The 27,670-nt window shown below is 43.8% G+C and overlaps 1 protein-coding gene and 1 long non-coding RNA gene across 5 annotated transcripts in view; one reads left to right on the plus strand and one right to left on the minus strand.

The window, feature by feature from the left end:
• The first annotated feature begins 4,428 nt into the window (after positions 1 to 4,428).
• Positions 4,429 to 26,098, plus strand: LOC110362314 (uncharacterized). Of its 3 annotated transcripts, none has more exons than XR_010465841.1 (7): positions 4,429 to 4,556; positions 6,848 to 6,947; positions 7,690 to 7,780; positions 11,079 to 22,426; positions 23,766 to 23,909; positions 25,125 to 25,268; positions 25,446 to 26,098. It is a non-coding gene; the product is annotated as an uncharacterized LOC110362314 (long non-coding RNA). The 3 variants fall into 3 exon arrangements; XR_010465842.1 differs by having other exon boundaries at positions 21,070 to 22,426; XR_010465843.1 differs by lacking the exon at positions 6,848 to 6,947 and having other exon boundaries at positions 4,444 to 4,556.
• Positions 11,208 to 27,670, minus strand: part of SMPD3 (sphingomyelin phosphodiesterase 3) — a 98,764-nt gene continuing 82,301 nt past the window's right edge. For both annotated transcript variants that reach the window (XM_065028508.1, XM_005507113.4), the window contains exons 4-8: positions 27,303 to 27,458; positions 23,739 to 23,828; positions 22,343 to 22,406; positions 17,354 to 17,516; positions 11,208 to 15,860 (exon numbers count right to left, since the gene is read on the minus strand). In XM_065028508.1, coding sequence (XP_064884580.1) covers positions 15,759 to 15,860; positions 17,354 to 17,516; positions 22,343 to 22,406; positions 23,739 to 23,828; positions 27,303 to 27,458 — 575 coding nt within the window. In that variant the 3' untranslated portion in view covers positions 11,208 to 15,758. The remainder of the gene's footprint in view (positions 15,861 to 17,353; positions 17,517 to 22,342; positions 22,407 to 23,738; positions 23,829 to 27,302; positions 27,459 to 27,670) is intronic.

A 27,670-nucleotide genomic window follows, 5' to 3' on the forward strand; every position in this document is an offset into this window, starting at 1 on the left:
TTTACAGTATTTTAATGTCTAGTGTTAACTTTGTCAAAGATAACTGTGTATGTATGTGCCTGAACCGTACTGGAATACTGAGCATATCTTAGTAGCCATGGGTTCCTTTGAGGAACAAAATCTGTGGTTAAGAAATCTTGTGTACGTTTTAATTCGCTGTGTGTGATCAACATTGCTAATGCTTGTTGGTTATGCTTTTGCATTCAGACAAGCACCGAAACTGCTTTTAGGATTTGGTTAACACATGCTGGAAGCTGTAATGTTGAAGCAAACCCTTTACCACATGTATGGTTTGAGTGTTTTCACGTGTGCCACACCACTTACTAAACTGTGGTACATACAAAACATAGCTGTGTCGATACAAATCTGGGTGACTTGGGGAAGGATTTGTCCCTGTGTAATTAGGAGTATTTAGTGTATCAGTCTTCCTTGGCCTCTGTGAATTATTCAGGTTGGACTTAAAAACATAATGTGACCTGTAAATTGTGTGGAAAACAGCTGCTTACAGGGGCTGCCGGCCATTCCTCATATATACACGCAAAACCAAAACAGAACAGCACTTCTGCCTCTGTAATTTTCGACAGGGCACGTTATTGCAAGCACACACAAGGCGCTGGAAAGCCACTCATCAGAAAAACACATCTACCCAGTCGCAGCATTCAGACTCCCATTTGTTCCCAGACCTGACAGAAACACTACAACGATGTGCCGAGTTGAAAGAGCTTCTGGCTACTGGTGTCTGTCACGGGGGCACCCGAGGTTAGTTTAAGGGACAACAGGGTCCAAAACAACTTTTATTAAACCGGTGACAAACAGGGTTTTAACACCCCAAAGTGACATAAATAAAGGTTTGGATATCAATTGAGGAAAATTATTAAGGGGCAGCAACTAAAACAACAGGCGGTCCACAGAGTGCATGCCCGTGGCTTCACCAAAACCATGCCGGAGCCGTCCCCGAGTGCCGGAGGAGTACACACCTGCCTGAACACGGTGCGGGATTATTTTTAAAGAGATACACGTACTCGTAGTGAGGACGGGAAGCGTACACTCGCGATTGTGCGAGGGTAAATTTATAATACACTCGCAATCCTGCAAGGGTTAATTTACTTACACGTGCAAATGTGCACGGAATATTACACGCGCTTATGTGGAAGCACGGCAGGAAAATACACTCGCGATTGTGCGAGGAAATAATTTATATACGTGCTCGTATTGAGCACTGAAAGTTACACGTGCAAATGTGCACGGAAAGTACACGGGCTTGTATTAAGCACGGAAAGTACGCGTGCAAATGTGCACGGAAAGTTACACATGCAAATATGCACGGAAGGAAAATACACCCGCGATTCTGCGAGGATTAATTTTACACATGCTCATATTGAGCACGGGAAGTTACACGTGCAAATGTGCACAGAAAGTATAAATATACTGGCAATCCCGCCAGAAGTTTCACTCACACCGCGGCGGCGAGGCAGGCGGGGTCTCCATCCCGGGGCGGCTCTCGGCGGCAGCACCGCGCTCGTGCTCCCAGAGACCCGCGGCAATGGGCGGAGTCTCGACGAGAATCCCGTTTTTTATTGGCTGATCAGATCTGACTGTGGGCGTTCTAGAAGCTTCTCTGCACCCCCACCCTGGCTGTGGGTGTCCCTGAAGCCTCCAAACACGCCCCACGCTGGCCGCAGGTGCCCAGCGGGCACTCCCTTCTCCTAATGGCCCTGGCCAGGGTGCTCTGGGGCAAACAAAAGAAGCTGTTAGCCTCAAACAGCAGAGAGAGGGAGATGTGCCCACTTCTTCCACACTGAAGGAGGGAGAGAGAGAGGGGGGTTTGCATTCTGCCACAGCGTCTTAATAAGGAGAGCAAGAATCCTATTTTCTCTTGGAAGGAACTTATTCTGTGCGGCCACCACAGGCGATCTTTTAACTAAATGAGAACAGCTTCGATATTGACTAGGCCTGCAGGCATAGATGCATGTTTTAATAGAAACCAGATCCCATGCCGCCACTGAACTAATAGGAACTAACAGTTCATAGATTGCATGAGAGCCAGTCTATTACTGGCAGATTTTTTTAATGTGGCACAGGGGGTGTTTGCACTAAAGACATAAGCTTTATCCAGGTATTAAAAATAACAATAATAAAACACTACAAACTTCCGCCATTCACGTTTAACGTCGCTATTGTAGTTTTGCTGCCAAAATAAGAACTTTTCTGTAGCTCTGAATTGTACTGTTTTACTAATACTTGGTGGTTATCACACCACAAATCCACAAGAGGGTGCTGAGAATCCACTGTGAAATTTCTAGCCCATTTTCAGATCTTGTTTATTTCTCAGAAGGAAAAGTGCACAGACATGCAATGCAACTGTTTCATGTGCAAATCAAAAGCTTGTGATGCTATGGGAGACACTGTACATACACGCACTGAAATAGAAAACTAGTACCAAAACTGACAACTGCTACCAAGACTACTACGGACTTGCACCTACCAGAAAAACCTGTCAGGCAACAAACTGTCTCATTCTGAATACACCGAATAAATAATATGCGTAGGCCAGTGAAACTGTCACGGTCCTCATGAAGGACAAGTCTTGCATTTTAAAGGGTGTTTTATAAGTCGTGGCAGCTGCAAGATTTGCAGAACTGGTACCTTTTGTCTGAAGGCTGGGCAATTCAAGGCCTGAGCTCCCGGAGCTTGTGTTTCTCCTTCATTAGTCCCTTTGAAACTGCTCTGTGTAGGCTTCCTGCATTTAACAAGAGAGAGGAAGCAGTTCAGGATTAATTCATTTAGTCACTCATCTTTTGTATTCTATTTGTAGTTACAGCTGGTTGTTAGGCGGGGAAGAGAATATTATAGCTTCCTAGTGTTAGATTTTTCCAGTGACGACTCTTGAGCTGAATACAAGGAGTGTTTATCTTGTCATTCTAACTTATTGACTCTGATGGCACTGCAAAATCTTAATTTGGTTTGGTACTTAATCATTTTAAAACGTCACATTTCCAAGCATTTAGTGCAGGTTCATTATTAAGATGCTTCTTAGAGAGAGCTATGTGTCGTTATACCCATTTTTCAGATGAGGAAAACACGTGTGCTTTGTGCGGGTCTTGAAGTGTTTCATCTGCCCCAGGCTCCCCATAAGATTAGGGCCTCGGAGCTAAAAATGACTTGCTCAGGGCCATGCAGAATAAACTAATCCCCTGACTCCCTTGCTCTGCTTTAATCATTTGTTTTCTTAGCCCAGTGTGATTTCAAATGCAGCCTTATGAGGTTTGACCGAGGTACAGCAGATAAAGGCTCAGAGGCAGCAAATCCTTGGATACCTCAGTAATTAAAAGCACAGGATTTTTATCACATATCTAAATATATATTTTTATATATTATGTAAAAATTATATATATATAAATATATAAAAATATTTTAATAGTCTATAAAAATTATCTTTTAACATATAGATAGTAAATATCTTTACAAAGCCATGGATGGGGCTTTTTGCTTTGAAAGGCTGTCATAAGATGACCCACTTTCTTTCTGCTGTTCCCAGCAGGGCTCTGTCGAGGACTTAGCCCTACAGACACCTCCTTCGTGGACACGGGCACTACCGAAAAAGTGAGAGGTGACTACCTTCCTGTATGCAAAGTGAAAGCCCCTCAATTGCAAGTCAGATGGCACGTGGGCACAGTCCCAGGGCGTCTCAGCTCTGGCGTTACAGGCTGGAGACGGGCCGCGTAACCCCCTGCTCTCGCTCAGGGCCTTGCTGAAGCGCAGCTGCGTAACGTTCTGCAGCAGCAGCCTGTGTTGCTGTGGGGTTTGTCCCTCACTTGTGTCACCTTCCACAGCCTCTGCTCGCTTTTGCCCTGCACGTGCCTCTCTAGGTGAAGTGTTGCACATCTGCTTTGCAAGAAAGAGTGAGCGCTGTGGTTCACTGTGCTCCTTCTCAGGGCTGACGGATCCTGCTGTACCTGCGCTCCCGCAGAGTGACTGCTGGCTTCATGGCAGAGTATCTAAGAAACCAATTATTCACAACCCTGACAATCAGCAAATAAATCAAGCTGCGGTGATGCGGTGGCAGGGAGGGCCAAACAGCCTTCACTGCAGCACTCCTACATTTCATGTTTGCTTCTCTCAACTGCAGTATTTCTAGGCATGGCTGAAGGGACCACACTGTAAGTCCCCATGTAAGTCCCATGCCAACCTCACCAGGAACTGGGGTCACAGGGAAGGGCTGATGATCACGTACCTCGCTTTAGGTGGAACGGGCCCTGAACGCGTCCAGAATTAATAAGCAATAAACCGACTCCCTCGGAGCCTCCCAACGTAGGAGGTGAAGGAGAGGCACGAGGAGGCCGTTCGGCCAGGGGCGTCCCCGAGCCTGTCCCGTCCTGCCGGGCCCGCCGCCCCCCAGCCGGGCCCGCCGCGGCCGCTCGAGACCCCCGCTCAGGGCGCCATTTTGGCCGCCTGCCGCCTCAGGGCAGGGGGACGTTGTGACACCGCCCCCTTCCCCGCGGCGGTGGAGGCGGCGAGAGAGCAGCGGCCACCGCCTGCGCCGCGGGAAGGCCGCCGTAAGCCGGGCGGGGGGCGCTGCGGGACGGGTGGGCTGGGCTGGCCGAGCCATGCGGGCGGCTCCGGGCGGGCTCCAGCCAGGGTGGTGCGGCCGCGGAGCGCGCCGGGCCGGGCTCGGCCGTCTGGGCCAGTGTCCCTTCCCACATGCCTGCGGCTGCCCTGTCTGCTCCCGCAGGCCTGGCGTGGCAGCAGCTCCCGCTGAGCCCGGTTGCTCTTACATAGGATGAGTTGCCTCAGCAGCAGGCTGCAGCCCGCAGGCTTGCATGAGGGAGCAAACCCCGGCTGGCTTAGTGGCCTGGTTTGCTTAGAAGTAATAGTGCGATTGCAGAAACAGAAGGTAATGTGTTGAGGGTGTTTGTGTGACTTTCAGACTGAGGAAAGCCACGCACACACTTGGGCAATGAACTGGTACAAAAAGAATATTCGTACCATATAAATTTGTCTGCCGTTTTGCCACGTGTGTGTCCCGGCATGCTGGACACTGTACCAAGGAGTTAGCTGAGCACCAAGACAGTGGCTTTATTATTGAATGTTGCAAAACAGTAGCATTTAGGGTGTGTTACCTTAGCGGATGTTCAAGAGCTCTCCTTACCACTTGCCCTGTCCTGTGGCCTTTCAGTGGAAAGCTTAGGAAGAGGAAAAAATACTTCGAACATGCCTCTTTTTATGCCTCTTTCTGTAGAGGCATGAAACAAAAGGTTTTATTGGTTTGGTTTAGTATCAGTGAAATTTGGTTGCTTTTTGGTCTATTTTGCTGTAGAACTTTATTTTTTTTTCTTTTAGAATATGCCTTTACAAATAATAAAATAAGTCTAAACAGCTATTTTTCAAGCCATGCTGACTAACAAAAAGGTGATTTTTGTGCGGTCTGCTCCCCTTTAAGGTAATTTTCTGTGTTATGGCTGGTATTTATTAGCTTCCCTTGCCCCAGGGGGAAGAAAGGAGAGGGCAATGGGAGATAAAAGGAAAATATTAGTTGCAGGGCCAAATTTTGGATTAAATTTAGTGTTATTCTGCTGTAACCTGTGCATGCAAGGATGAAAACTTGGAAGGGTTCTTTATGTTAAAGTCTAGTCACCCTGGTTTGCTTTAAAACATTTTTCCCCTCGTTTTAAAAACAAACCGTTGTAGCAGCTTTCTCCTGTTTCGTGTGTGAAGTGACATGGATTAGCCTCAGCTGCCTACCTATACAGCCGTCTCCGTTATTGTGCGTCTCTGGTAGTCGGTTCTCGTCTGAGTGATTGAGACGGTAAATCTAGCAATTTCATTCTGTTGGGAGGATTTAAATGATAGTCCCTTAAGTGTCCCTGTTGGCATTGTTCCTCATTGAGCCTCAGCCTTGTTTGAAATCGATGGCTGGCTGTTCCATTCCTCCATCCTCCTTTGTGCCCGGTTGCTCCTGAGAGCAAAGCAGAGGTGGCAGAGGCTGACGGAAAAGCCAGGAAGACTCCTGGAATGAGGGAAACACTCGCACTTCTCTTCAGCAAAAAGTGGTTCTGCCTACACAGATGCTTAGTGTAAAGTTTATGCTTCTGAAACCAAACTTTATCTGAAGGCACTGATGAAGCCTGGGGAGGGTGTGCTAAGACTACACTAAAGTTGTCTTGCACAGCCGGTGTGTCACTGCAGAGTGCTAGCCTAGCCCCGAGTCTCTAGGCACAGCATGCCTAAGGACGAACATCTTGGTGGAGGCAGCATCTTAGTATCTTCTGGCCTTGTGTTGGAAACTGTGGAAACTGTTGCATTATTATGTGTTATGTGTTTCATATGAAACTGTTAGGGAAGTTGAATCTCTTCCCCTTCATGCATTAAATCTTTTTTTTTCTTGTTTAGATTCCAGGAGTTTAGATTTTAACACCCTCCCCCCCGCCTCCTTTTTGGCGAATACTGACTAGTGCTCAGCGAAAACTAGCAGTTCTCTCTATGTTGCGCACCACAATAAATGAACTGTAACGTCAGCTTCCATGTTAAATGTTATGTTTTCACTCTTTTGCATTATCTTGGCACATCGTCTGCAATATGCATCACAAAAGTCTGCGAAAAGGAAAGGAGGCAGAGAAAAATCTAGAAAAGACTGTGTCTTCATGTCAGTACAAAACAGGCTTTATGTCTGTTGTAGCAGGGACACTCTACTCCACAGGTTTCCTGGGTGTATCCTGACAAATGTTTAATTTCTGTTAGTTTTCTTTTGTGCTTGTCACAGATGGGAAGCGATTCAAAGGCAGTCCCTTACTGTATTTGTGTGCAATGCCTGCACTGCCAGGTTATGGTTTGTATTTGATTTTTATAGGTAATGTGGATGAAAGAGCAGGGTAGAGATGCAAGTAGCATTTCCCTTCCAAAAGGGGCACCAGCACCTCGGATCATCGCAGCAGTTCTTCCTAAATCAGGTTAGTGTTAGGATTGTGTTACGGACAGTTGAACTCCTCTTATATCCGGTGCAGATATGACAATGTACAGATGTGGTTGGCAGCATGTTCCTTGCTCCGTGGTGCCAATCATCAGGTATCAACAGGCGTTTTGCAATGAGGCAACATGGCCCTTTTAGGTGCTGTTTAGCCTGTTCTGTTCCTTCGAAGCCTCCCTCAATGGCAGAACGTGTCCCCGTTTAGAATGCTGCCGTTTTTGTATTTGTCACAGTGCCAGTCAGCTAAGCTGTGTAGTCTGCCTGAATAAATAAAGGTATTTTCTCACAGGAGATCATCTGTTCAGATCAATGCAGTGCCTTATATCCACTGCCAGCTTCGTGCTGTTTTCTTGGATGCTGCTGCCCATATTCCTTTGATTACAGGGAGAATATTCCACTTGTTTCTCTGCCTCTAGCTGGGAACCAGATACACTGCTCCGTTGTTTACCTCCCTGTCAGAGCTGAGAGCTGTGACTCTTTTGGAGGCAGTCTGTATTTGCATTTTCTGGGTTGGCTAGGCAACAGCTAATCAAATAATTACATTTAAAATAAGATTTAATAAAAAAGCATCTCTAAAATGAAAGGCAAGGTGTAGTCATGATTCTTAGCAACAAAACTAGTCAGCAATGTACATATTGTGTAATGTTTCCGAAATAACTAAGGACCATTTAATCTTCCTTAGTGTTCTTGACTTTCTTTTGTTGCTGTTTCTTTTTCCTTTTTAGACGCTCTTGTATCTTCATAGTGTGTCTGCAGATCAAGTATCTCCTCCTTCGATTCCTTTTTTTTGCCATTCTCCTCTGCCCTCCCCACGCTGTAAGTACAGTTGTCTTACCTAGAGCAATGACAAGGAGCTACTCAGACTTGAAGAGCTTCTGCTAATAAGTGCCAGTCCTGTCCATGTTTTAAAATAATAATGATTTATTTAAAGAACAAACTGACGGTCCCAGACAGACAATTATGCTTGCACTCGTAAATGATCTTTACTCAGAAGCAGAAGAAATTGTGTAGTTTTCCCCTGTCCTCAAACCAAACACAGGACTGAGTGGGACCTTCTGGGTTGCTCTTTATAATCCTTTCTGTAGCAGGGCTCGTGTATATAATCACTCTTTAAAAATACATCAAACTCTGTTTTAAAAACTGTGGTTTGGAGAGGAATTTTTGTTTGGTTGGGTTTTTTTTACGTTCCATTGTGGTCATTTGGAAGCTGGTTTTGAACTTGTCTGGTGATGTGGTCAGAAACCTCCTTCTAATTGTCAGCCCCTGGGAATCCAGACGTGGACAAGGACCTCTTATACTGGGTGCGGAGCCACTGGCCAGCATTTAACCGGACTCAGCATTCCTTTCTGTCAGTGTGTAGTAAACACTACATTTACAGTTTCTAATTTGCTCTGACATTGGAACCCGCAGCGGCAGAACGGTGAGGCTGAGGCGTTAGCAGTGAGGTGGAAGGACACACGAGGTCAGCTGTGGGCAAGAGGGATCTCACCAGGACAAGCACCGTTAGTTCGTATGCACCACAGAGTGCTAAGAACACCAGCCTAATAATTAATGAAGTAGCTACAGCATGAAGTCCTTTTTATGTGCCTATTGTGAGATACAAGACATGTTTTGTTAAAAGTTCGAGTTTGCTGTGGCTATAAATAGCTTTCCTGGCAAATGTGGGAAAGGGAAATGATATGTAACGAAGGAATAACAGCAAATAGAGTTTAAATACTTGTTTCATAACAGCCTTATTTTGGGGCTGAGATAATGGACCAGGCTGTGTACTGAGAATTAGTTTGTCTTGTGTGATACACCTTTCATTAGAAATATATTTAGCATAGTGCTTGGCACCATGCTAGGCCTAGAATTTCTTTTCAGGTGGTGTCTTGCAGGCTTTGCAACTGCCTTCTATTCCTTGATACCCCGCTGTTCCCTACTAAGCAATATATAACATCCGATGTCGGCTTTGCTGAACCTGGTGTCAGCATGGCAGTTGACTTCAGAAGTTTTTAATTGTAGAGAAAGATCTAGCTGGATTTTTCTGGGTATTCAAAAGTCTGAATTGGCATTTGAGAGGTATTTAAGAACCTGTTGCAGCCAAACACAAAGACGGTAACAATATTACACCTAGTTGGACTAGAAAAGGTAGTGAGGATGTTACCTAAATTGTAGAGGGGCCGGGTGTTCAAGCTAACAATCTTCAGCTAATTTAGAAGTTCATGAACCTCTTTAATGAGAACAAAGGTACCTAATTACATTTGATGTGGAAAAACATCATCTTCCCCTCCTCACACTGATGACTTTCCATTCATTCAGAATATGCTGCCACTGTGTGATTTCAGGTTCCCAACTCCCACATGGCTCTTTCAAATACCGAAGTGTTCTTTGGAGGCTGCCCGTGCAGGCGCTGTAGCATGCAATGCTGGGGCAGCATTGGAAATCACTTCAGTTGCTTTTACTGCGTCATCCAGAATCTTAAAATAACAGAAATATTGTTGTGGAATAGAGCAGCTCCTGCCATAGTTGCATCCTGAACTCTGTGTGAGTCATTCTGCCAGGCATTTGTGGAATTGCAGCTCACGTTAGATGTGTAGGGTGCATCCCCCCAATTTACGAACATATTACTATCCTTTCTACAGGCGGCTGTACTTCTCTGGTGTAACACTGCAATGTCGTAGCCATCATCTTCCCATTTTGTATCGTTAAGGCAGAAGGATTTATATCCATTACTAGCTAATACAGTGTTTAATGTGTGTATCTGTGAGGCAAATTCCATTTTAGCAGGGTGGAAAGTGGTCAGAGATATCAATATTCAGTATACTAATGACAGTACGGCATTCAGGATCGCATTAAGGTCTCTATTGAGCTCATCAGGCTGACGCATCTTGTTGCTGGGATTTGGAAGAGTCAAACGTTTACGAAGAGGAGTGGGCCTTTCAAGGCTTCTGTCTGCTTTGGACACACACTGCCATGACTTGAGGAGCTTTAGCAGAGCTTTGCAAAATAACTGTTGTGACAGATGTAGTGTAACGGTGAAAACTACTTGATCTGAGAAGCTTTAGGCTTTGTTGCAGTGTTTATACAGATAAAGGATATTGTGACACACCGGGCTTACCAGCTGTACTGCGGCACTTGAAGCAGTTTGGAGTTGTGCTGCCAGGTTTGGCTTTGGAGGCATCAAAGGTTTACTTAGGGGGAAAGAGAGGGCTGGGCAGCAGTGGAAACCGTGCGAGTGTGTGCTGCCGAGTAGAGACGCTCACGTGGGGAGTAAGGGAAGGAAAAGCATCAGCTTCTGGACATTTCGAGGCGGAGAGAGCAAGCAGGTGCTGTTTTCTAGGAATTACACAATTAACAGACAGGAAAGCTAGCTGAAAGCTGGTGTGGTAATAGAGACGTGGGGAAAAGGTTCCTTTATTTTATGTGATTAGGTTTAATTGTCCTGTAAAGCACACAGGAAGGCTGTAGCTTTCTTCTACTACAGTTAATCTCCTCTTTTGATTTCTATTTACTGTTTTGTTGGTTCTTGATGGCTGGGCACCATTTCCCTTGGCAACAGAGTGCTGGCTGCTGTGTGAAAGACAGGCCAGTGACACCCTCTCCTGCCCCAAGGAGTCTGTGGGTCAGACACGTGTTCTGCGTGTGGAAAAGGATTCATTATTTGAGATGGGGCTCCCCACCAGCTTTTATAAAGGACTTTGAGGACCATTCAGAAAGACTGAACCAGTAAAATGGGTTCTTTTACCTTGGCATAGTTCTGTTAAATCACTGGATTGTTTTAAAGGAAATAAGGACATGGAGTTCTTTTGTTTTTAACTGAACTTTGAAAGGCTAGCCTATAGATAAAGACCCGTTCTCAGTTAGTTCAGGGATTTGGTAACTGTTGAGATGCCAAGATGTACAACTGCAGAAGAAGAAATTGTTCTAGTGGTCTTAAACTAAATGCAAGCACAATGCAATGTGGAGTGGATATGCTCGTACACAAAGCGTGGACCTGGTGTGAGGTGTGGGTTTGGGTGTGCAGCCTGTGGCAGGCGCTGTGAATGCCCGTGTGAAGGCTGCACACCTTGGAGAGGCCAAGGTGCAAGGGGAGTTAAAAACACTCGCTTCTTTCACGCTTTATTTTCTGCAGATTCACTAGAACAGGCGTAGCACAGTGAGACCATACCTGACCCACCCACAAGACTGCTCTTGGAGTCAGATTCCTGCCAGTGCTGTGAGATTCCACATAACAAAACCAGAAAAAGTGGACTGCACAGAATCATTTGAGCCTTGAAATTTTATTATCTTGTTTGCATCAACCAGTTATTCCTTTCAGCACCAATAAAAGACAAAACCCCCTCCCTATTGTTCAAAATACCTTGTTTTTATCAGGTCTGAGATTGTGATTTTCTTGCAGGCAAGGAAACCAATGAAAATATTTAATTTTTTATTTTTTTTAGTACATTTATAACAAAATGTCAGAAGGTGTGTGCTTACCATATAAAAACATCAGGTTCCAGAAGGATACAATACCGAAAAATTATTGAAATAAAAAAAGGTTATTCTTATTAGAGGATTTCTAAACCTTAGCAAGAATACAAGTCTTTAAAAGCATCAAGATCATATTTAAAACAAGATGGCATGGAAAAATGAGACCGTCAGTAACAATTTGACCCTCATTGTAACGGATGATAAAATTGGGAGTTTTTCAAAGTGCTTGAATTGTATTTCTGCTCTCATCCTGCGGCGCCGGGAGGAGGTACACGTGCTTCATTTCCGAGCTGATGATATGTGCTGACACTGATGTGCCGCTGTGTGATCCCAGGGTAGCTCAGAGACCAAACTGGGGACAGCCAGATCGGCTTAATCTGGACCACCAAACAAAGAGCATTTTAGAAAATCTCATTATTGGAATTTTAAGTTCCTTAAATCTTACTGTCTTGCCCAACAAGCAGGACTGAGTGTCTGGCCAGACCAGCCAAGAGTGCTTCTGGGAGAAAATGTCATAATACTGTCACTAGACAGGTAAACGCCATGTACCAGACAGCTTTCTCAAGGGTTTCTCTACAGCAGGCTGCAGGCTTCTCTTAGAGCCAGTCTGTGATACGGTTTCTGTTTGGTTGCTTTAGACAGCTTCTATTAACCATCCCGTTTGTGATGGAATAAAACTAGCTGGCCACCACTTGAGTTGGTCACAGTAAACACTTCTTCACTTACTATGAGGTGCATGACTACCCTGGTTCTCAGCGGCTGAGCTGTGGTGCAAAGCAGGTGGATGACAGACAGCGCACACGTTAACTGGATCTGTATGCGCCTGAGAGGCTGTTTTATAGGTTGTGGTTTTGAAGTGATCTAAAGGTACCAACTTGGTAAGGATCTGATGTCCTTGAAACTTCTGGAAGTTCTTAGTTTTCTGCTGCCCTCATTTTGTGTCTTTTGTTCACATATTCTAGAAGTGCTGTCGTAAAATGTAAATTGAATGTGAGAAACAGAAGATGTTATCTAGCTTTTACAAAAACAGATGACACCTCATCTACAGTATCCCTGTTGAGTGGCAGTTATTAAACCAAGAATAGCGTTATCGCCCACTTCTTGAAGATACCTGAAATTCCTGTACAAAGTGGGGCAAGCATAGCCGAGTGAGCTGAACTCAGATCTCTTAAAGATAACATCCTGCTAACCAGCTGGGTCATGCTATCCTTAAGCCAAGTGGGATTGACTGCCATCTGAAAAGCCGTCCAGGGTTTGATTTCCTGGGCATGCTCTCCCACCTGCTGCGTTTGGGGTTTTTTGTGTGTGTTTGTTTGATTGTTTGTTTACGCAAACATTCTGTTACATAGTATCTGGCTAAGGCTTGTAATGATTAATACCCTGCCAGCACAGGCTTGCCTGGACAACTCTGTGAGACAGTATATGGAACTGTAGTAGCAGTGGTGTAGCCAGAGCTGATTTTTCTCTTCTGGAAAGGAAAGCCTGCGCATTACAGTTTACTGGTGCATATGCTCTCCGACTCCTGCAAGCGTACCATGGCATCAGAAGGCACAGGATCAGTGCAAAGCCCACAAGGAACATGTGTACAGCGGTGCCACAATGCTGTACTTCCCAGCATCATTCTCCTGCAAAGTCAGATCCTTAAGACAGTAAATTAGTAAGAACTACCTAGACTGTTTAAATGTACGTGTATCGTTTAAAGAGAACATTGTACAACCGTCCATTTCCTGATCACTGAGAAACTAAGAACATCAAAATCTAAAAGAGTTTACTTTGGATTTGAAAATATATTTCTCAACATCTCTCAAAAAGTTGACGAGAGTGCCCAGTTTTAGTCAGCACAAAGCCACAGAACTAGTTTAAAAGTAATTTAGACCATGTTAGTTGTACTGTAGATGTAACATTGTTTGGCAGTAGTTTTATGATTATACCCCACACAGTGTCAAACTCAGCTCCTGCAACTGATACTTAGTGAAGTTGATATCAAATTGTGATTTACATTGTTAGGAAAGCTATTAAAAATACTGTACCTTGTATTTAATCTTACCACTGAGAAATAGCTGCTGGGCAGCACACAAATTGCTACTGATAATGTGTTTTTTAAAAACGTTAATAAAATACAAGCAAGGTAGAAAAAAGGATTAAAAGCATTGTTTCAGGTACAAGTTTCTTCTGAATTGGGGGGAGAGATAAGAAACCAGAAAAACACGTTGCACATATGTGCACTCTCTGTATAAAGAGAATCATACAAAGGGGGAAACTGGTGATGCAGTGGGGTAGTACACTGAAGTCTCTGATGCTGTAAACTTGAATTCTTAATTTCAGCAAAAAGGGGAATTGAGCCTGGTTCCATTTTGAGTCCCCCTGGGTCACGCGTGCAGACTACCCCCGGTTTGGCACGGAACGCGTTTAAGAGGCAGTCTCTGCTGAAGGGATGCCAGGGCTGGAGGGTGAGGCATCAAACGTGTCAGACCAGGTGCCTCACTGCCTGCTTGCAATGGGCCAATACTGTTAGCCAGTACTTTTGTAACTATTAAGAGTTTCTCTACATGCAAAATCAGGCTGATGTCAGTAAAAGTTCTGTTGTTTACTGCAGCTCATTAAGCCAGTACCAGAGGCTGTGCGGACTGGGATCTCTAATTTAAATCTATTCTGATTTAGCTGAAGCTGATTCCTAGCAGGTGTAAACTAAACCAAAACAAAAGTATCTTCAGGAATTTGTGACCAGCATAACTAAAACAGTTTACTTAATGCAGTAAATACAAGTATTAAATTAACTCTTTATAACACAATTTGTAATGTAAGAGGAAATAACACTAAAATCAATAAGGAAGTAGGCAGAAGAAACTAAGTACTGGTTAAAACTGAAGGGGTCTCATTGTTCTCCCAGCAAAACCAAACCCTTCTGAATTCAAATCCCTAAAAAAATGCCAAGTCTAGTTATGGACCTGGTTCTCAGCTTTTCGTTCTTTGTTAAGGTTACGGGGCTGGGTCAGTCAGGTCCTGGGGATAAGATGGCAGAGGGGAGCCCCATATTTAAAGAGCTGCAGTGGAAAGAACACATGAATTAGATGCAAGACCCCTACTAAAGTCTGTGAGTGAACGGAGAATTGTGTCTCAGATCCAAACCAACCCTCTGCTCCTAGGAAGTCGTTACCTAGGGCTGAGTCACACCTCTGTTCTCCAGTACCTAGCCACACTACACTTAGTGTACTGATTCCTTTGGAAAATTGTTATTCTGCCTTCTCAGTCATACACTGTTCTACACTTTTTCTCCCAAAATGTCACTTACGTTTATTTTAACTCTATATCTAGCATGCATTTTACAAGCTATTTCCCACTTACTCTTTCTAGTTAAGGCAGAATGTTGGCCCTGGTGTTACCAATTGTACTACAGGAATCTATTCACTCTACTGTAACACACACATCATCCTATACCATAATTCAGAACTGTCCCACATGTGAGAAAGAAAGAAAGAAAATACATTACAGGAGAACTATATTTCTTCATAAGGGAATAAGTTGTGCTTAGAAAGCTAAAGGCCCAGTCTGGAGTCATTGCTCAGACAAAACACTTCATAATGTCAGTGGGAACACAGTTGGTAGAAGGGTAGAACTTCAAGGTGTTCTTGAAGTCTTAATTCCAAATCTTTTAAGTATCCTTAAACAGGGCAGGAAGATACCGGTCTGCAAATTGAATGGAGTGTGTGTGTGTTTGTTTGGAGACCTATCTGTAATGACAGAAGGGTTTGCCAATCCCAGAACGCCTTGCTTTGGCTGGTATCTGATTTGTAAATTCCGTCCATTCTGCTATTCCCCACGTATCTCACTGACTATTGTATCTCAGAGTGGCATGCAGTGCTGGCGCATGCTACTGATGCAAGCACGCTACTACAACTTCAACAGGCTAAAAAAAGAAACAGCTTTAGCTTCTTCGTTATACAAAGAAATTATGCAAAAAACCATTGAGCAGCACTAACTCACAGACTAATTACAAACTAAATTGTGCTATATATTAGTATAAAAACATGTTTTAGTAAGAATGGCACTGGTTCAGAAGGAATTAGGACTTCCATCTTGGTTCCGTTCGGTCCACAGTGTAAGCATTGTAGTACAGGCCTGCCCTGTTGCCTGAGCAACTTGTGACAGTGGCTTTTGGCCACAACCCCTTCCGTTTCTTCCCTTTTTATATCCTCCATTGTTGGTACGTTCTGGGAGTAGCCCAGGTCAGGTCTGGTCATCTTTCCTAACGTGGCACCAGAATAGTTCATTCTTATCCTCTGATATTTTCTTAATATCGTTAACGTTTCCCTCTTTAATCTCTCAAAGCTGGTCAGTTTTAAGGGTCATCTTCTCCTGTAGACACCATGAGACGCATTGCTACTGGTAGGTGGTCTGTCAACCCTGCTAACTGGGTAATAAAGCTGAACTCTTCTACTTCCTGCAGAGGGAAAATGAAAGAAATCATTAATTTGAAAACTGCTCTGTTACACCACACACCAGGACTCAGCCTCTTTAGTTTACTTCGAACTGCCTTACTGTATTAGGAGATGTATGGGACCAGTTGAGCTTGGCTGGGCTAATGGTAAAGTCTGCCACACAGAGCACGTCAATGTGGTGCAGTTGATGAGGTAAACCATTTATAAAATACACAGGTGAATTAGTCTGGATGAAATCTGTTGTACCTTTTCCTTCCATTTACAGTACCATCTGCATTGTTCCAGACAGACCTTTCTGTAGTGCCGCAGTGCATAATGCACACGCGTCAGGAGGCACTCACCCGGGAGGAGGGGCTGGCTGTACCCTACCAGATTTGCTATGCAGCTGACAAGGAAGCCTGTCTTCATTAGACTGAGCTGTGGAACCTAAAGCGACAGGGTCCCTGCTCCTTACATCTCTGAATTCTAGCCTTTATGCTGGCAACGTTTTATAGGACTGAAAGTTCTGCAGGAAATATGGCTTGCTTCCCAGCTTCTGAAAGCTGGGCAGAGCACCCTTAGTGCTTGCCAATGTAGCTGTCCCCTCCTACCAGCCAGGTACTTACTTGGCCAGTACTTTGGGCGTGGCTTGCCAGAAGCACAGATACTTTAGCTCTTCAGGAGCCTTTTGGCTAGCATTAACTAGCATGCCACAAGAAGAAACAGTCTAGTATCTTCCTAGCCACTCATTTATCTTTATTCTCCCAGCATGAGCCTTATAAAAGACTTAATCTGAGTCAAAACTATTCAAATATTGGTTTTGTTGCTGTTCATGTGAAATATAAGATGGGTTTACCATGCAGATGCGCCATGGGCATTCGTGTACCTGAAAGAGGAAGTCTGAAAACAATTTAGCTGCTAAGCTGCTGTGACAACAGACCGAGGTATGTGCTCAGTTATGCTGAAGTGCTCAATCACTTGCCACTCTGCAGCAGCTACAATGGGGTGTAGTAAGTGTGAACTGGTTTCTCATTTTCAGCATGGAATTCTGCATAAGATGAGCTCCTACACCAGGAAGCAGACAGTGCACTACAGGTTCTCATTTTAGTTAGCCCATGTCAGCTTCCGCCTGTGTAAACTTCTGCTTGTAACTTAGGTTGGTTTTCTTAGGTATAACAAAAGCACATGCAGACACTTTAAAAGGCTAAAATCTATTCAGACTGATGGCATGGAAAGCATCAGCCAAAACACTTAGTCTGGCAAAAGTTTAAGGAATGGAAACAAGGTTTTTTGTTTGTTTTTGAAAAGCAGCATATCTACCAGTATCCCTAAACTAATCTTCAATTTGCTTATATATTAGGTTTACAAACTTGGTACTTGCATGCAAAAGTAGAAAATAGTAAAGCAGTAAGTTCTCCTTGAAGGAGGAGTTTGAACCCAAGCGTAACAGGCTGCAGTGCTGTCCTGGCTAGTTTGTTTGCAAGTTCTGGTTCTCTGTGTCAACTCTGGAACTCACCACTTTCCATTCCAGGTAAAGACCTTCTTCTGTATAGAGCATATAGTCGATCCTCCTCCCGTTTCCTTTCAGTGATGCCTTCCTCCCCTTTTGACTGGAACTGTGGTTCTTGCTGGTGGGATAGACTAAGTATCCTTTCCTTCCTTCTTCACTTTCCAGCACCCTATTAAAAAACCAAAATAAGTGCTTTAAAAGTTTGCTCATTCAGCCCCCTTGTGCATGACTCTAGATGCTCTCCTAATCACTTGTCCAAAAGGACTGTTAAACTTGTAAAGCACAATCTTCTGCCAAACATGTTTTCCAGTATGAGGCTGTACTAACTCCTGACAATGCTCTTAAACCCTCCTGGGGGGTTTGGCGTCACTGGTGCCATACAGAGGGCCTGTCACTATTACGGCCTTGAGCAACTTGATCTAACTTTGAAGTTAGCCCTGCTTTGAACGTGATTTTGGACTAGATAACCCACAAAGGTCTCTGCCACTCTATTTCTACAGTAACTCCACGTTGCTGTCTGTTTTGTGGTTTTTTTTCAGTTGTATTGGATTTAAAAGGAAACTTGGTTTACCTTCTTGTATTTGATTTAAAAGATCTACCAAAGTAGCGCTAAAGGCAACAGACACAACTGTGCATTCAAAAGCAGGTGCTGCATGTGGTGACTGCATGTGTAGATATCAAGTAGAATCACAGCTGGTTTGCTCCATAACTGTGCATGCAGAGGGGCTCCGGTTAGGTCGCGGTTTTGCTATCTGGCTCAAAACACAGAAGCAAAGTACTTTCAAAACCACCTCCTTGAAAATCACTTTCCTTGACTTACCTGCCAAAACCTGAGCTCAAGGTTCTGTGGTTCCCTGGTAAGAGTTGATTACGCCATTAAGCTACATCATCAACTGTCGCAGGAGAAACACTGAGCCATGAACTTGGGTCCTAGCAGGTACAAAGCCTTTAATTTCACCTTGGAAAAAAATAAGATATTTTTGATCACCCTGTTTTTAAGATTTGACTTTGGATGGGTTTTATGGGGTTGGGTTTAGGAGTTGGTTTTTATGCATGCACGTGAGAGTACAGAACGAAGGAAAAACAAAAGACAAACACCAGACTCTCTTGATGTGCTTTAATGTCTGAGATTCAAATGCTTTGTCAATTTCTGTGTCTTTGGAAGGGTCTGAATGGTGGCAGAGGGGACACAGCACTTGCTGCCGTTGATGAGGTCTCAGTAGTCTTGTAATCTGTAAGTTTGGGTTAGTTGATACATACAAGAAGTACTCTATGTGCCTTCAAAAGACAACAATGACAAAATTACGGTCATTCAGAACTCTTCTTAACCCCCTTTGAATTTAGTGAGGTATTGAAGGTTCTTGGAGTTTACTGTAACCAGTTTATAAAAGTAAGCTTCCTTTTAAATATTATTCAGTTTTAGACTGACGTCTAATACCTCACATTAAATTAGCTTACTGCCTGTACCCCATTTGCGAGCTGATTCCACAAAGAGCTAATGCAAATTATTCACTTCCTGAAATTCTTTCTCTCGCTTCAAGAAAGGAAGCTCTTTGATGGAACTGACCTCTTTCAAAAGTGGTATTTATATTTGGCAAAGCTAATTAAGTAACAAAGTAGAAGAAACTGCTGATGAGCGCTGCAGTGCTCCTGAAAAAAAAATCTTTTTTGCATTAATGTAAAAGATGGATTTGTTTTAGCTTCAATTATGTCCTTTTCAAAGTCTGTGAATGCTGGGTATTCACTTAACCCGCACAACTTCTCCAGAGAAATGTTCATTTCCAGTTCATGAGGAAAACAAACTGCAAATGTGCCCTGTCTGCTTTAGACCAAACCTGGTGCCCTGGTACGCACGGGCGCGCTGCTCGTCCCTACGGCAGCGCACAGGCGCTGGCTGTGGCTGTGCCGTGCCCGCGGCGCAGCGCTAGCAGCTGACTGAACAGATCTGGTGACGTGAGCTGCACAACTAACCCTCAGTTTTGTCAGAATAATTGTCTAGGTTCATAGGAAAAAAGAAAGGAAGGATAAAAAGTAATCAGAACTTTATTTTTTCCTTGAAAGATTTTCAGTCCCAAATAAGTCCAGAGTTTAAGTATAAAAATTCTGTCAAGCAGCAATGTGGCCAACAGTTTCTTTGCAGCACTGACCCCAGCTGCAGCGACCAGAGGAGGATGCAGAGCGGGGTGTGTAAGGGCATCGTAAAGCTCGAGGGCCCATCTCCCTCATTCAGATGGGAAGCACACGAGCTCAGGAACACTTTTCTTCCTGCTGTTGCAGCCTGTCACCGGAATCGTGCTCCATCGTCCAGCACTGGAAACTGGGAAAATCTGCATGTAAATCTTGTTGCTTAGCTGTGCTGTAACGTGCTCTCCAGTGCCAGGCTCCGTCCAGGGATTAGAGCAGCAACTACTCCTACATTTAACAGTCCTAAAATTACATTTGGCCCTTTGAAGGCAACCGCGAGGCTGGTGTGGCCGCCGGTGACCATGAGTCTGACACTGGTTGAGAGGCTGGTTCCAGTGCTTTGGTGGAAGGTCACAATCTTTGCGAGATGAGGTGAGATGAGATTATCTGTGTGCATTTCAGGAAGCCTTTCTGAGCAGAAGCTTGTGTGGCAGGGCCCAGATTGTTACATCTAGCTTATTAATTGTTCTATAATTATAAATGACTGGCTCATTATTTGTACCAAGTATGTTCTTCTAGACCGATGTTTTACATATGCTGTACTTAACATGAAAGAGATATTTAAAAACTAGTTGTTCTGCTGCTTTGATGGCCTAATTAGTTTAGTAATGTGAGCTACTTAATTTGATTTATAAACTGGAGAAGAGTGCTGATGAAGGAATGCTGCTCTGGATAGCTTACATTGCCAATTTAAACGTGTGTTTTCAATGTCTGTAAAGCTTGATCAAGGTCTGTTGAAAAATTTGGGACTGGATCCATTTCAGGCTGTCCCCTGTTTGGCTGTGTAGATGAATGATACGTGTTGGCTAGACAGCGTTCTGTGCTATTGGACATTTAAATGTCTTTAAAGCCCGCATTCGATTAATGGCTTGAAATTTTACTGAACTTCTCAGCGATTTTTGGGTTTCCCCGTCCCTTCGGAGACGGGAGGACAGGCTCCCCGGCCTCTTGTGGAGTGATGGCTTCTCTCATATATAAGCACCTCCACATAACATACACATGTAGATCCCCATTTCCCCACAAATCTCCATAAAGCACCAGTGGAAACTCCTGTCTAATAGAGGGGGGTTTTCATCAGTTTAAGAGAATGATAATGGATTGCAGAAAACTGAAAGCCACATTTAGTAGGCAAAAAGTATTATGTATATTCTGTTACCAACACTCAAGAGTATTTCCCAGTTCTACCGAGGTGCTGTACATACACATAGGTAGCGGAAGTAACACTCTTAAATCTTTACTGATCATTTGATGGCTCTGTATCTGTGGGTCATGTATTTGTCCGTTGAACCTGACTGCTGAATGGAAGGAACTCTTCAGAGAATAAACCAAAACACCCCAAAGAAATTTGGTGACAGATTGTCTCAAAAAGTGCCTTGAAAACACAGCTGGTTATTTTTGGTTTTGGAGTATTAATTCTATTTTTTTTAATCAGCTCCAAGGCTGCTCTTGGAACCATGAAATAGAATGTTCCACCCACATACAGATCTGCATTTGCAAACCTGACTGTAGGGCCAAATCACCTTCCTTTTGCTTTCCAGAAATGCCTTTCACATTCACCAGATTCATGTTCAACACGTGAACAGGAACGCCTGGACCCGTTGCAGGCTGCTGAACGTGCACAGCGTGACTTGTGGTAACAAATCCTTATTTTGGATAAAAACTAAATCCAGACCTTATGGCTAGAATTCTGTTTCTTTTTTCAAAGCTGATACAAAGAAGACTTCAAGGGGCAGCTTCACCTCACACATTCAGCTCAGTCTCCCATCTATACCATGCAGTGTACCGTACTTTGTAAAAATGCCAATGTGAGCCATGCCTATATAATGTACCCCCTTTCCATTATGTGTGCTGTCTGAAGCATCTGCACAGACTCATTAGTTCAAATAACTTTAACTCGTTAGTATATTTTCATAATAAACATCTTTTATAGTTACTCATGATAATAACATATTTAGTCCATTAAAATAGCCTTCAAGTCAGAGAAGCTGTAAAAAGGATTATCACATTCATTAAATGCTTTAAAACGTACAAAGCTTATAAATTTCTTGAATACCTGTACTGTTAAATAACATGCCAGAGGAGAGAAATTAATCCTAAGACTTCTGCAAGTTAAGGTGTGGGGGTTTTATTTCTCATAAATCCACTAGCTTAAACCAAAGATACCCGTTTCAATAGCAAACACTCCTTAGAAGTAACACCGCGCTAGGATCACGGATAGATATTAAGCCATATTCCTGGTTACGTCTGACGCTCTGTTTGATTCCTCTCTATACTTGTGAGCTTGCTTTTTAAGGTGTATCACATTCTGCAAGCATAGGTTTTTAACTGTTGGGTTGGGAGTGGTGTTTTAAAGTTTCTGGGTGTTTTCTTTGAGGGGAACTCCAGTTGCTGTCACTGCTGTCCTTGAGGGCTGCGAGCACAGCACTGCCTGCCTGCAGAGAGGCGTCAGCCAAGCTGCCTGCCCTTCTCAGCAGCGCGTGGAGTTTCATTCCCGTGGGCCTGCGCAGGCAGGACCAGCTCCAGAGACAAAAGAACACTGACTGCAGTTGCTCTCATCTTTACACCCATTTAAGCCAATTCTTTTAGACTTCGAGAAGCAGCCACTTTTCCTTCCCTTTGATTCCTTTTCCCCAAATACTCCTGAGTGAAAAAAAAAGCATGGTTGGTTGGGGTTTTGTTTGCTTTGGTTTTGTTTCTTTTTCTTTAATGTCCATGAAACAGCCCTCAACTTGTGAAATGTTAAAGAGCAAGCGATGAATTGGCTTTTGAAGGAATTGTCTAAAGCATGTGGGAGGATTAGGAATTGCATACTTCTGTAGGTTATCCGGAGTGCACACTTCTTCATCATACAGTCCTTCAGGATCCAACAAGGTGCCTGTGAACAGAAGGGGAGAGGTGAGTGCCTGGGCGTACCTCCCGTCAGGTGCCGCGGGCAGTTTCTGGGGGCACGGCGCGTGCAGACAGTGCCCGTGCTGGGGGGCACCCAGCTGGCAGAGCCCGTGGTGTCCGGTTCGGAACACAAGCCGCAGCCGTGCACAGCAGTTCTGCTTTTACAGTGATGACATCTCACGCCTGACCGAAGGACGTTTTCGGTCTGATTCTGTATTTTCAGAATAAACACAGGAAAATAATTTAACAGAGGGGATGAGGATACTTGGCTTTAGTACCTCAGCTTTGCTTTTGCTGTCTCCCTCCATACATCTTCTGTTCCATTTTAACTACAGCATAGTCCCTGCCTAAGCCTCTTATGTTTTCCTGGCAAACATTCCAATCTGAACTTGACCTTCACTGTTTTCTGTTGCTTCTCCTTTCTGTGCTCTGTACACTCAGTCTCTTGTTCCTTAATAATTCTTGCTCTAACTGTTCTTTCTTGCATTCCATTTTCAATCTGTATGCACAGGAGATAAGCAGAAGGTCACAGGTTCTAGTGGCAGGGAACTGACCCGTTTGCTGCCTACAGTCTAGATGAGCGGCCTTTGCCAAGTCGTCCCAAGCAGCTCCTCTATCCAGACCTTGCTGCTGCCCGCCACCTTTCAAAACGTTGTCTCCACCCTCCCAGTTTGTCAGCCCCCATCTCCAACTGTTTTGTTTTTCTGCTACAATAAAGTCACATTATTAAACATTTCCACATTCTTACCTTCAGCATCTTCAGTTCTATTTGCTTCTCTAGAGAAAGTCTAATTCCTGATCTAAAACTTCACCAACTTCAACGGAGGTTCACCAGGTATTAGTATCTCAGAGTTCTACAAAATCTTTTATGAGATGAACCCTCCAGGTTCATAGCATTGAATTGCTTTGTTACATCCTCACATACAGTATTTATAGAACACCAGCTGGAACATTCTGATCAGAAGCTGCAGGCTTTCACTGTACGCAGAACATAGAGAAACAATAATTTGGCTTCCTCCCCAAGCAACCTAGAGACTATTTTAAAAGTAGACTTGGTGTGGGGAGGCATTCGAGTCCTCGATGCATAAGTTCTGGAGTGTGGACTGAAGTTTGAGATCTCTGTTTGGTTCTAAATTATAATTCAACATCACACTGTTAACGTTTATAAAACATACATTACAGAAATACCCCTTGTAAATATTTGGTCTTCACCTCATTCTTACTGCCCCTTAGCTGAACTACCTGCTGCTTATAGATGTGGTGGGAGCGACAGAGAAGTAAATGTTCATATACTGGTATCACCTAGAGAAGGCCTTACCGATCGCCCATGGTTTATCCTCCCCAGGACCAAGCCGACACGGGTCTTTGTAGTGTGTAAACAGAGAATGCTGTTGCTCCAGCTTGTCCTCTGCAGGGGAAGAGCAAGTCCAAGGAAAGGCACATCAGCTACGTATTGTGGACAACTGTGTGTTCTGCCACAACACAAAAGGCAAGTCCTCTTCCTGCTTGGTACATATATATAGGGTTGACTAGCTGCTATTTGGTAGTGGCTTTATTTCACAGCAATATCTTGTCTTGATCAGAAACTCTTAACAAATGCTTGCTAATAACAGCACTTTCCTATGAAGTCTGTCTATAAAAGACATTTCTGGTAGTTTCTACCTGTAAACTGAAGTGAAAGTTTTCCAGCAGATTTCCTTATCCTGCCATTGACATTGCATTGCTTACACTGGCACTAAACTTTGTTGAGACAGATCACAAAAGGAGAATTGGACTGACTTCACACGGCAAGGTAAATGGCTGTTTGGGGGTGTATATACACATCTCGGTAAGTCTGATGAAAACAGCTTGTGCTTTACTGGCTTCAGAATTCACTGACTGAATGTTTTCCAAGCTACAATAGAGAAGAGAAAGCACAGGCAATTGATAATTTGCTTGAATATCGTCTACAGCATTAAAGTAATTTTAAACACAATAAGCATAACCTATCAACTTCTTCCTAATTGCTACTGTGCTCCTTGCATTTAGAGCATACGGTATGTCAAGCTCCTAGGATGGGTTAGTAAGATATCCTACAAAAATGTGTACATCAGAATTTCAGACACTGAACAAAAGGAGCGAGTTCTAGTTCTGTGCCTGCTGTTGAACACAGCAATCACTACACCTGGGAAGCAAGTCAAACCGGAACTTGAAAATAGCTGCTACACTTCCATTTTTATTAGAAGGCAAAGAAACTGGTAACAGCTACTGATAACTTTCTTTCTTGCAGCACTTAGACCTTTTACTAAGGTAAAACTTCTTAGCAACACCTGAAGGCTTTCTCTTGGGATCAACAGAATATTCACCTGTGTCTGGAGCTGCTGCTGTAACGTATTTGTCACTGTCTATTGCCAAGACAACACAGTATGCAAATACGCATGAAAATGGCTTGTCTGCAGTCAGAAACAAAACTTGAAACCATGAGCTGTGTGTCTTAGACAGAACGCAGCTCACACGCTATAGGAATCACATTAGATCTCCTTGTGTCAAACGCTGTTCTTGCCAAGTGAAGAAGCTGCTGACCTCTCCCTATCAGGAAGGAAGGACACAAGCATGGAGTACAGTAGTACTGTGGCCAGTTCGGTATTGGTAGTCCTGAATACAGGTGAATGTCCTTCAGCTACTGCATCTACACCGGCTGATCTGCCTCATTTTATCTTTCCAGCTTCCCCCACCTCCCCTGCCCCAACCAGCTCTTCCTCTTGAGAACACCCTCGTATATCGCAGGGAGGTTGAAAACGGAATTTGCCAGCGGCTCCTGGAGTTGTGGCAGGAGACTGAAGGACTGACCCTTCCTGAGATGCGCCAGGTATGCCATGCAGAGAACTGCGCTTTCTATCTGAACAGCCAACTGATCTGCTTAATGTTTATGGAAAAGTAAATTAAATCTCTGCAATTGTTCGTTTCTCTAAGTTTTCCCTTGTTATATGTATAAAAATTTCCCTCAAAACCAAGAGAGATTAAAAGTTTGTGGTGCTTATTGCAGCGGTCGCACTGAGGGCGGCAAGTCACAGCTGATGAGACAAGCTGACTGGAAGGCATTTATCTGATGCTAAAAGGTTGAAAAACCATAAGAGATTTTTACACAAGTCAGTCCAAAGCAACCTGACAGTAAGTAACTTTCTAATGGTGTTCCCACAAAGTGTGAATTCACCGTTTGAATGTTGTTGTAACGTTCTGTAGAGCTGGAGGCGAAAACTGAGCTGCAGAAAATTTGTCATAAGCATAAGGTCGCTCATGGACCTGGAGATGTCTGAGAACTGTACTGTCAATACAGCTCAGAATAGAAGCTTGATATTTACTGAAACATTAATTACTTGCCATATCTATCTGTGGAGTGGGGAAGATTACAGAAAATCATGTATAAAATTACAGGAAACTGATCATTGTTAAAAAAAATCATCTTCAATTCCCTGCAATGCTAACAAGTGTCCCTAAAACAGTGAGTGATGCAGAAATGGAGGAGAAAACTTCAGAACAGCATTAGTCTTGCTTAGTGCAGAAGGAAAGAAAACAATCCAAAAATAAACAATTAAATAGCCAGCTTAATTTCAGTTCCAGGCTGAATGAACTTTGAAGGGGAGGAAGATGTAAATAATCTGCAGAGAGAGCAAAAATAAAATGGATTTTTACACCCTGCTTTGTAGTCCTCGTTCATAGTCGTTACAACTGTTATTTGCAAAATCAAATAGTTGTTTTTACTTTTGCTTTACAAACGGATCAGACAACACTTGCTTTTGTTTCGTGAAATCATTTTTGGCACAGTGCTGCTCTCAGGCCCGGTTACCTAGGCTTCTGGTGAAGAGTACAGAATTCACATCACATGCTGTTGGCAAGTTCACCTGTTCATCCACAGACTCTGGTCTGAGTCGCTGAGCCCCAGTGTGAATGGCGCAGCCTGCGCTCACCTGTGCAGCGCTCATCTCCCTGGAAGCAGCGCAGACGAAACCCCGGCCGTGACCCCCTCGTTGCAACGGCCGCGTGCGCTTTCTGTCCCGGTACTTCAGCTTTGGCCCCGCCACGCATGAGGCCCTTGAGCCACCAGCCTTGCCGGAGGCTGGGTGCTGGGCACCGCTGGCCGTCCGCCAGCTGCCAAGCAGCAGAGGCCAAGGCAGCAGGAGCTGTGCTGCTCCCCGAGCAGAGAGGATGCACACGCCGTGCGCTGCGCTCTCGGTTGGCACTTTAACTGGTAACAGCTCATCATGGTTCTGTTTGGAAAGGCTACCATCTCTATGAACTCAACACCATTCATTATGGTTTTGTGGAGCTCTTTTTCTAGTAGCTCCCAGCATCCCAATATTAATTAAAAAAAAAAAGAAAAAAGAAAAAAAGAAAAAAGAAACCAGAAGTATACAACATGAGTTAATTGTTTCCAAGACCGATCCAGGAATGGTTAGTTCTCTCTGCAGCATTAATCCCCTATGTCCGTGTGTATGCACTACCAAATTATTTTTAACTGCAGGAATTTACTACTTTATCTCCACAAAAATCCTGTAACATACATGTCTTTCATTGGTAAGTAAAATTCTAGAACAATAGGTGTCCACCTAATTCAAGTAAAGCTAAGCCCTTGGCCATTATTGCTGCTGCAAGTCACAGCTTATTGCCCTTTGTGCCTTAAAAAACATGATGGTTATTAACTCAGCAGAGCTCGCAGGTGTGAGCTACTCTTCTGCGCTCAACTCAAGACTAGTACCTGTTCTAGAAGTATCTGTAGCAAGTCAGACTTCCCTTGCGAAAGCCAGTCACAGCTTAGTGTACTGTGATAACCCGCAGGAATCGAGAACTTTCCTGTTCCTTTTTGGAGTCAGTGGGCACCAGGAGAAGGAAAAGCTTGTCTTACCGGAGGAGCAGTTGTCGAAGTTGAGATCTCCACAGATGACGTCGAAAGCCACCAGCTCCTCGGGATTGGCTGTGCTGGAGGAGGAGGTAGATTTTCTGAATTCAGACAGCCAATCTTGAAGCATATCCAGTTGCTCACATCGAACAGTAGTGTCTCCTGTAACAAACAAACAAACGAGAAGTACGTCACTCAGCCACAGATTAGTTGCTAAGCTCTAGCCAGATGAAAAACAGCATGGCTAATATTGTACCCAGTGCTTATTAGCCCATTATCAGGTTCATTAGGAACCACACTTTTTGATGATTTAAATAGCTCCTTCTGGAATCACATTAGGCACATCCGAAGAAATAAGAAGACAAGGCATCTGT

This window comes from Columba livia, chromosome 13 (genome assembly GCF_036013475.1).
Source record: "Columba livia isolate bColLiv1 breed racing homer chromosome 13, bColLiv1.pat.W.v2, whole genome shotgun sequence".
NCBI classification, from domain to species: domain Eukaryota; kingdom Metazoa; phylum Chordata; class Aves; order Columbiformes; family Columbidae; genus Columba; species Columba livia.